The sequence below is a fragment of the Acomys russatus genome, chromosome 24 (assembly GCF_903995435.1).
Source record: "Acomys russatus chromosome 24, mAcoRus1.1, whole genome shotgun sequence".
Classification (NCBI taxonomy): Eukaryota; Metazoa; Chordata; class Mammalia; order Rodentia; family Muridae; genus Acomys; species Acomys russatus.
The window spans coordinates 33,315,218-33,325,855 of NC_067160.1; the positions used below are offsets into that span (position 1 = coordinate 33,315,218).

Consider the following 10,638-nt stretch of genomic DNA (forward strand, 5'->3'; position numbering starts at 1 on the left):
AACAAACCATGCTACATCGAGAACATAAATACAGAGTATAAACTCGGTGAGAGAGTTCGAGGCCTGGAGTCACGTGGATAGCACTGGCTTCAGCCCAAAGCATGCGAAGAAACAAGTTCTTTCTGTTTGATCTCAACAACATTTTAGATGTTTATCAGACATTCAAACTGGCACAGTGGGGATGTGCCAGCACCGCAGCATAAGCTTGAGATCCTAGCGCATTGGAGGCTGAAGATCTGGAAATAATCTATAGATTCAGCAACTGTATAATTGCATGTAGATCGACCTCAGGCTGTCCTAAAATCTTCGTAGCCTTGAGCGACCATCAAGTACATAGTAGGCCCTTTCATGGACAAGCTGAGTGGATTCCTCACTACAAGCAGCGCATAATTCATTTCTATAACAGCCTCGTAGGATCACTTGTGCCGTTGGAGAGGGACGTCTAAGAGTGGAACTGCCAAGTTCGAGGATGATTATAACCCTCACATTTACATTTCCACTCATTACGTTTCGATGATGACGCTAGAGCAAGAAGGCGTTACCATTGCCTTAGCCGCGGTAAAGGTCACAGCTACCAGGCCTACTGAAAAAAAAAAAGCAACAGAACAGCATAACGAATTTCTTAACAGCTTATCAGCATTGAATGCGGCACAGAAGCCATCAGAAAGAAGCACCCAGCGCCCCAAAGAAAACAGTTTTTATGGTCAGGTTAGATAAAGAACAGACAGCTTTGGGAAATGTGACTGCACAGAGGTTCGGCTCTTGTGACAACAGACTGGTGGGGTGCCCAGCAAGGCCCACGTTCTGCTTTGCTCTCCATTGCTGGCATCAATGCCACGACCAAGAACGACTTGGGAGAGAAAAGATCTATTTTAGTTTACAGGTTACGGTACAGCAAGGCTGGAAGCCAAGGCAGGAACTTGAAGCAGAAACCTAGCAGGACTGCTGCTGACCACTTCCTGTCAGGCTCACTTCGGCTACCTTCCTTATACAGCCCAGGCTCACGCCCCTAAGGATGGTGCTGCCCACAGTAGGTTCAGCTCTCCCGCATAAATCCTGCATAAACTGACAATCAAGAAAATGTCACAGCCCCGTAGTGGTAGCACACTCCTGTAATTCTAGCAGAGGCAGGGAAATCTCTGTGAGTTCGAGGCCAGCCTGATCTACAGAGCAAGTTTCATGACAGCCAAGGCTTCATGGAGAAACCTTGCTTCGGAAAAACAAAAACGGGGGTGGGGTGGGGGCGGGGAGGGAAGGTCACAGACAGGACTACAGTATAAATAGAGGACCCTTTTCCAAGATGTAGCAAGTTGACAGTCAAGATTAGCCACCCCAGCCTGTCCGCACTCTTTGCTTTGTGCAACATTCCTTCCGGCTGAAATGGTCTTTCCCTTGGAGCGAGGCAAGTACAATGATACTTCTAGGTTTCATAGCTTTTTTGGGATGAGAGGTGTCTATTTTACAAGACCTACTTTGGGGACAAGGAATCCTGATTTCTATGACTGGCTTAAGGACAGCAAAGGTGCAGGAGAGAAGCGCTTGCTCAGGAAGGGGTCAGAGGGACTTAGCTTCAAGTCTTAGGTGCTGCACATGGGAAGCTGTGTTCTGAGTCTCTGACAGAGACCCAACTTCTTAGAAACGCTTGCTCCTACACCGGCTTCTGACAACATTGGGTTATCTCCTACTAGTTGAAAATTTGTATCTCACAGTTTCAGTTTCTATTTCTTTACATAGGAGCTCATCCATTTGCTTTTCTTCATATTTCTTTGCTTTCATTTCGTAGCCTGGGCTAGGTTTCCCATACCTCAGGTGCCAGCGCCACCTGGACAGCTGGCGAGTTCTTGGGGAGGTTCTTGCCTTCCCCCTTTTGCGCTCTACGCTCTGCAGGTGACGAGCTTGGGGTGGACGCCGGTGGCAGGAAGGTTGTTGCAGGCGACCCGGATTGAGAAAGTGCTGGAAAGAGCAAAGTGCACGGAGCAGGAATCCTCCAGAGCTTCGTCTGGAGAAGCCGAGATTCCCGCGGGGCACCCTGCGGAGGAGCCGCACCGGAGCCCTAGCCCAGCGGGACACCCTACCCAGCGGGGCGCCGCCCTTCCTCGCTCAGTCTCCAAGGCAGCGGGAACTGGAAAGCGAAAGCAGAACTTGCCCGCCGCCCTCCTGAGGCCTTGCGCTGCTCGAACGTCTCTTCCGTGCCATGGCAAGTCGCTTTCCCCGGGGTCAAGATGCAGGGAGGCGCGCTGAGGGTCCCCGAGCACGTGTCCTCGATCGCGCGCCCTGAAATGGCCGTCGCGGGTGCGGCAGGCCTGGCTCCCACGCAAGGGGACGCGGACGCCTTTCGCACCCCTTGCTGAACAGGCAGTCAGGGACACCCGGGTTTTCTCCAGGAGGTGGTTAGGGCGGGACTGTGACCCTCCCACGGTTCAGGACTGAGGGCGAGGTCAGTGACCCAGAAATGGAGGCCATAGCTAATTACTAGAAGGAGCTGATAAAGGACACTGGAGCCTCCCTTTCTCTGTCGGGGCAAGTCCCTTGCTCAGGGCCCTGGGTTTTTGTCTAGAGACCTAGATGACTGTTTTGGAGCAGTTACCGTACATTCGTGAGTGTCTGTATATGTTTCACGTGGTCTCTCTCTCTCTCTCTCTCTCTCTCTCTCTCTCTCTCTCTCTCTCTCTCTCTCTCTCTCTCTCTCTCTCTCTGTCTCTCTCTCCCTCCCCCTCCTCCCCCCTCTGTCTCTGTGCGCGCGCGCGCGCGCGTATGTGTGCATTTTACCTGACCAATGTATACTTCATGAAAATAAACAGGTGATTAACAAAGCAAATAAAAACTAAAACAGAAAACGAAAATTTCTACATAGTGCCACAATTTAAAATGTTTTACTTTACATCATCTTCCTTCCTTCCTTCCTTTCTTTCTTTCTTTCTTTCTTTCTCTCTTTCTTTCTTTCCTACATAAAGGCCCAGGGTCTCTTAAAGCTGAGATAGCATGGAAAGGGTAAAATGCCGTCAGACCTCTGTTGAAATTCCCTTGTTCCAAAGGCTTTGAACGGATTATCTTTCTTCAGGACACTTGTTTTCCTTCTTGACTGTGCACAGAGGAGACTGATAATTCTCTGTTCAGAACTGGTCTCAGGAGAAGACATGCAGCCATATGTCCTCAGACATAAGTGAATTAAAGAACGCCGCGCAGGGCCTTGAAGTATCTCATGAGATTATTGAATGCACTGAGGCCTTGCAAAACAAGGTCAACAGGGAATTTCTTTGATTCTAAAGATAAAGTTTGTGCAGACACTTGAATCAGAGGAACGCAGTGGTGCTGATGGGGTGTACAGGTTTCCTGAGCTAAGTGGGTGTTTTTCTTTTATATTGATGAAGAGTGGGAAGGATGGTGGTTCACCAGCCACTTACCACAGAGGCTGGTGTGGGCTGTCGGAACAGAATGCCAGGAAGTCGCCCTTCTTGGAAAGGTCATTTTGGTTTTTTGTTTGTTCCCCCCCCCCCCCCTTGTAAGGGAGAATTATCTCAGGAAAATTATAGTAAGTGCCTGGGGACTAGGCTGGTGTATTTTCATGTTTTCACCAATCCATCCAGTAGACAAATCATTTACTTCTATTAAAGCATCTTTCCTGCCATACAGCCAGTGAGTTCTTGCTTTATATACATATTACACATAATATATTTTTGAGGGCTTTTTATTCAGGAGGTCTCCTTTGTCTGGTACTCCATTAACACGAGCCATGCTCTACTCCCCACCCCACTTTGTGTGCTGAAAACTTTTTTTGGTTTGGTTTTTCTGGACAGGGTTTCTCTGTGTAAAAGAACCCTGGCTGTCCTGAAACTTGCTTCATAGACCAGGCTGGCCTCAAACTCCTAGAGATCCACCTGCCTCTGCGTCCCAGTGCTGGGGTTAAAGGCGTGCGCCACCACTACCCAGCTTGAAAACTTCTTTTCATTTGATACTTTGTCCTGTCAATTCCAATCTGTCTCAGTTTTCAGGGTCTCTCACTTATGACACGTCTTTTGGACTTTAGCCAGAATTAATCTTGCTTCTTAATCCTGGATGGCATTTACTGTAGCCTTAGGATTTTATTGTGGATGAGCTGTGTTCTCAAATGAGGTGTGTTATTTCCTTCTGTAGAGCAATAAAGAGCCATCCTCCATGTAATCAAACTCCTTTGACATGACCTAAGTGTCTACCTGCTCATCCATGATCTAGAGGTACCGTCCTCACAATCTGAGTTGTAGAGTCCATTGGGAGCTCCACGGCAGAAACACTGCACAGTATATCTTAATTTTAAAATTCATTTGTGTGTGTGTGTGTGTGTGTGTGTGTGTGTGTGTGTGTGTGTGTGTGTGTATTTTGCCTGCATGTGTGTATGTACACTGCATGCATGCCTGGTGTCCTCAAAGGCCAGAAGAGGATGTCAGATCCCCTTGAACTGGAGTTACAGGCAGTTCCCAGTTCGATCCTGGGAATTGAATCTAGGTCCTCTGGAAAGCAGCCAGTACTCTTAACCACTAAGCCTCCTACAGCATATGTTTTGGAGAGAACAGAATTTCAGGGCAACAGTTTTTTTTCCTTTCTGCTTGACACTTGTAGTTCCCAACATATTGTCAGATGTGGAATGTAAGTTTAATTCATACAGTTTTATTATTGGCTTAAGTGATTTTATATATATATATATATATATATATATATATATATATATATATATATATATATATATATATGCTGAGAACTTCGTACATACATTGTGAAACTTTAAAAAAATCAACTTTATTAGATAGGGGGCTTGCATGCCATCATATTTTGAATCAGCAACTAGCTGAAACTGCAGAGATTCCTGTGCCATCACCACTGCCTGAGCCGTTTTCTGAACTCTGCAACGGGGAGTAAGGAGGGGTGATTGATTTCCTTACTTTTCGACTTTGAAAGCTGTACTGTTACAATTTTTCTGTGGGCTGTTTCTGTAATGTCTATAATACACTTAAACTGTGTAAATACTACACGGTTCTCTATGATGTCATCCTGTCATACACCCCACCCCCTTAATTTCTGCTAACACTGCCTTTATTCCTACATTGACAGTGTTGGATATTTTCATTTTTTACGCTTTTGGTCTTGTGAAGACTTAGCACATGTAGCCTAAAAGTTAAAGCTCAATAGTAGTGTATTATAAAGAGCATTATAAAGGCCAGCAGGGTCTAATTGTATGCTAAAATTGCTTTCCCTGCTTTTGGTCTCATGTCATGTGTAATTTTTATTTTCCACAAAAAGGGATATATTTCTAGTGATGGTCGATATTTTTTTTTCCTTCTGTTTAAGATTTAGTTTGCTCATGATCTCTGGGGTCTCTTCAAATACCAGAGAAGAGGGGGCAGTGTTCATGTGTGCCCATGCTAACTGTACTCTCTAGAGAGAGTTAATTTAGGTATTTCTCTTAAGGAAAATGGTCCTCAGTATCTGCCACTATGGGTTTTGTGTGCTCAAGCTTGTGTGTGTGTGTGTGTGTGTGTATGTGTACACACTTCAAGAAGACAGTGTGAGGAAGAAGATGGAGCAGTCATTTTACCAGCAGCCATCCATGACCTGCTGTGTTTATGCCCTTTTCACGCCTGAGGGTCTGTCCTGCAGAACGTCACCTTTAATCCCCCTCGCCTCCCTTTGGTTTCTTCTGTCTCATTCTTTCATACACCTTGGTGTATTTTTGTTTCCTGAAACAGGTTGAAATCTCCTGTACCAATGGACAAATTGTACTCTTTTCCTTTCATTTTAAAGGCTTTTGGGGGTGGGGTGAACAGAGCACTGTGTGTATATAGACCATTCATTCATCTGCCGTCCTTCTGGGAGGCTGGACGTAGGCTCCTCCCCCAGGGGACTCCTGTGTGAAACACAGTCCTTGCATTGAGAGCCTAAAGGCCCTTTGTGGTTTGCTAATCATCAGTCTAGCTCAGGAGACGTTGTCTTTTCTCAGCCAGTTAAGGCGGTTTATGTCTGAACTTTGCTGCAGTTAGTTCGGACTCACTGTAGAGATCTTCGGTGAGATTGATGGAATCACTTTCCTAACTCGGGGTGGGAAACAAGGGAAGATTTTAAGTAGAAGTAGACTAAGAAGCTTAGGGAGTAAATGAAAGATTTTTAAAATTTCATTTTACTTTATTTTTTGCTGTGTCCTTCACATGGGGCAGCATCTGTAAGCATCCAACTGTTTTTCTGCAGGCATCAGCATTGAAGGCCAAAGACCCCGCAGTTCCTGAGAGAACGGTTGTAGTCTCTGGTCTTCCACCTGGTCTTTCAAAGGACCAGTTAGTGAAGCGCTACTTCCAAGATGAGGCTGGACACGTGGAAAAGGTGATATATCAGTCAAGATCCAAAGGAGTTGCATATATCATATTCAAGGAAAAGAAAGGTATTTCTCAATCAAAATCTTATCATCTGAGAAGTGCTTTCCCAGTGAAATGAAAATTTCGTATTGTTAAAATGAGTCGTAGGATTGGCAAAGTTTGAAGTAGCATTAAAAATTACTCTATTCTGAAAAGTGGCCAGCCTTATATTTGCAAAAATATATGAAAGTAGCTCGTGATAATGTGTGAGTGACTGGAAAATTTTGAAGACTTTAAAAAGTATTTTGCTTCTGTATATATATCTTGGGAGAAAGATATAGAACATGTGTAGAATAAACTTAAATTACATGTAATCTCTTAGATAAGAAAAGTGCTTTGGGATGTTTCAGGCAGCAACAACAATAATTGTCCTCTCTGCTTCCCATCCCTCAAGTGGAGAGTCCAGTAAGGAATCTACTTTGTTACTGGGTTTTTTTTTTTTGAAATATTTTATTTGAAAACCTCATTTCTATTATTTTATTTTATGGTGTGTGTGTGTGTGTGTGTGTGTGTGTGTGTGTGTGTGAATTTCATGTGTGTAAAGAGGCCAGAAGAGGGAGTTGAATCCCTTGGAGATGGAGTTACACACAGGAGATTGTGAATCACCGGATGTGGGTGCTGAGAATGAAACCCAAGTCCCCTAGAAGAGCAGGACGTGCTCTTTCCTGGTGCACCATCTCTCCAGCCCCTCCCATTCTTATTTCCTTTTTGAGATGGAATTTCATCATGCTGCCCAAGCTGCCCAGGCTGGCCTTGAACTGATGTCTTCCTGCTTCCGTTCCCTGATAGTTGGGATTACAGGCTTGCACCACCAGATCTGGTTGGGAAACATTGTATGTATGTGCGTGTGCGTGTGCATGTGCGTGTGTTTGTGGTATGTTTGGGATCACATCTAAGGTTTTATGTTGGGGGTAATACCCAAGGTTTCATCCACGCAAGCCATGTGCTGTACCAACAAGCTATGGTCCTAGACCTGAAGTACTCTGTTTGCATAACCACTGAGCAGATACCAGAATGAAGCCAGAAGTGGGGGGTGGAGGGGAGAGGGATAAAGGGGAAGAACATTGTAGCACATAAAATGAAGGACTCGCACAAATTGTGGCTGGGTTGGGGTGAGGAATGTGGCGATGAGGGAAGGGGACCATGTCAAGTGGAACAATAGCAAGGAAGCCATTGTGGCAGGAATGGAGTGAGTGTGGGCAGAGTTAATAGGTGTGGGGAGCACGAGAGGTGGGGCCCATGTGTTGCTGGCAGCCTGTGGTCCAGGCAAGTGTTCTGGGTTGTATTCTGGTGATGCGGGAGCCACTGCAGTCTGAGTAAAGGACTGAGAATTGGAATTTTTGTTTTGAAACAATGGCCCAGCGTGGAGCATACACAGGATCTGAGTCCCTGCTGCCTAGAGAGGCTGTAATAAATAGCAGGCAAGTCCTCAGTTTCTCGTTGTTGGAGATGTGCAAGACAGTGTCCAAGGGAACGCTGACCAAGAAGCCAGCTCTCCTGCATGTGACAGCTGTTAGGATGATGACGTAGGGGCAGAAGTTTGAAAGTTATATACGTAGGGATACCTAAAGCCATAGAGACCGAGAACAGCCATGGGTGATTATAGTCAGTGACGAGGCTGAGGTCTGTGTGTCCCAATGTTGAGAGAAGGGTAAACGATGGAGGGGTTAGCAGGGAGTGAGGAGAAAAAGCTCAGCGGTGTGAAATTTCTCAAAGGCAGTCTTTCTTTGCTAGAATGGATAGCGTGGAGGATTGACTCTTAGGTTATTGTTTTTAACTCATGTATGTACTTACATGTGTTTAAAAATAGGACTAGGGTCCCATTAACATGTTTATACTGGCTTTTAGTATGGTAAGCACAAAGGAAAAGTTATTTGAATGTCAGGTTTGGAAGAGAAATGTAGCAAAAAACTTTACTTTCTAAACAATAGAATTGAACATCTTCATTTTTTTTTTTGTAAATTAAGTTCACTGTTGGTGTGCCATGCCACAAATACTTTTGATGCTAATGTTTTACAGTTGCACAGAGTGTCATCAGACAAAAGCAGTGCCCTCTTGCCTCCAAGCCTCAGCTCACGGTCTCCCACTTCAGTGAAAAGGTGAGTGTGCACCCTAGGGTGTGGTGTGAGGCCTGGACTCCATTTCTTTAGGGAAGCACTCAAGGTACTCTTGCTTAAGGCAAAATCTTCCTTAGAAATGTTGTTTTTATATTTCTCTCTCTCTCTTTGTGTGTGTGTGTGTGTGTGTGCCTTTAAAGTGACCGTGTGTTTTTATGCTGTCATGGATGATTGGAAGGTTAACGGTTTTATACTGGGAAACAATTAGGATGAATATTAAAGAGAAACTGTGAAGGAGCAGGGAAAGTGGGGATAAGAATAAAAGTTAGAATCTGCAGTGTTATTTTCCATGTATATTCTTTAGGGTTCCCAGCCTTCTGATGTAGCTAACTATTGCAGTTTAAGCTGGGAGAGGTGGGGCAGGCCTGACTCCAGAGGGATGTCTGTCTGTGGAGCATATGCCAACAGTTTATATACATACATATATATATACATTTTTTTTTGAGGGACTCTGAAAAGCTGTTTCAAGACAGCATTTTGTGCCAAATATTTTTTATCCTCTATTTCTGGGGTGTGTGCTGAGCACCCACACTGAGTAGTCTGGGCTCCCTGAAGGGGAGATCTGGATCAAGAAGCTGGGAAGTTTAGGCCCGGCCATCCAGGTCTGACCTAGAGCAAGTGCCGCACACATGAGAGAGTGGCAGGAGACTATGCGTGCTACTGCTTTCTCCTCTGGGCAGTGCTGTTTACACTTTTCTCTTTCTCATTTTAGGTCTTCAACTACGTGATGGCTATTCTTGATCTGTCTGTTTTTCGGAATCAGATTGTGCTAGAAATCCTAATAATGGACCTGAAAAAGAAAATGCCAACTTTAAACTTCAGCGCACTGGGACCCAGTGGGAAGATCTCTGTACGAGGTTCATTTCTGGACATCATGAAACTCAAACAGGCTTTGATATCAAAAGCCATCTCCCCTTTAGAAAACGATAGGAATTATGCTGGTGAAAGGAGAAGCTGGAATAGACAGGCGCCTAGGAGGGTCCTCCAGAGAAGCGAGAGCCCTGCAGCGACCCTAGGGAGCTCTGAATCCGAACCTGCCAGCAGCCGAGGCACACTGGTGCTCGATACAGATATTTTCCTTTACCTGAAATACAAGTGTGAGTTTTATGAACAGACACTGCACAAATACCACATCATGTGCCAGGAGAGGGTGGATGGTGAGGTCACCACTATTTGTCTACAAGATGTTTGTGACAGGCCATGCCCTAGCAGTGTCAGACACGTGAAAGAGCTCATTGAGGAGTGGGCCCAGGGCCTCCACCTTGAACTCAGGAAAGAGGTTTTAGTTTTGGAAGGAAGAGGAGCTAGAGAGAAAAGAAATATTAAGCAGGTTTCTGAACAGCTGTGTTGCACATATCCTAGAGTTTTGATTAATGTTCACAGCACACATATTGACATTACAGGGCCTTCTTCTGACACGTACCTATTTAAGACACAGCTCATGAGATGTGCAGGGCACAAGGTCACTTGAGGTCTCAGCCGCCGCGATGGTGGTTGGTTTCCCTGCTGAGTGAAAAGTGACTGTGCTTGCTTCTCATCTCACCCACCTTTCAGTGTGTGCATCATTGTCTTCTCTCAGAGGAGAAGAAGATAGGACTTAGGGAAATTAAATCCCTTATCCAAGGTCTCTCAGCTGACAAGGAATGGGACTGGCATTGAATAAAAAAATAATACCTAAAGCAAGCTTTGAGAAAAGAGCTCACTTAACGTTGAAGAAATCTCTTTCTCTGCAACCCCAAATTCTTTTTTATTTATTTTTATTTTTATTTAATTTTTTTATTAATTCATTCATATTACATCTCAATTGTTATCGCATCCCTTGTATCCACCCATTCCTCCCTTCCTCCCTCCCTTCCTCTCTCCCACTTTTATCCTATTCCCCTCCCCTATGACTGTGACTGAGAGGAACCTCCTCCCCCTGTATATGATCCTAGGGTATCAAGTCTCTTCTTGGTAGCCTGTTATCCTTCCTCTGAGTGCCACCAGGTCTCCCCATCAAGGGGACATGGTCAAATATGGGGCACTAGTGTTTGTGTGAAAGTCAGTCCCTACTCTCCACTCAACTGTGGAGAATGTCCTGTCCATTGGCTAAATCTGGGTAAGGGTTCGATGTTTACTGCATGTATTGTCCTTGCAACTCC

General features: G+C 45.1%; 1 protein-coding gene across 1 annotated transcript; it reads left to right on the forward strand.

The window, feature by feature from the left end:
- The first annotated feature begins 516 nt into the window (after window positions 1–516).
- Window positions 517–10,233, forward strand: Rbm43 (RNA binding motif protein 43). The gene is given in 7 exon segments (XM_051166272.1): window positions 517–708; window positions 1,919–2,119; window positions 2,121–2,141; window positions 2,143–2,301; window positions 6,217–6,406; window positions 8,400–8,479; window positions 9,210–10,233. Coding segments are annotated over 7 exon segments (1,602 nt in total). The 3' UTR covers window positions 9,969–10,233.
- Window positions 10,234–10,638: the final 405 nt, after the last annotated feature.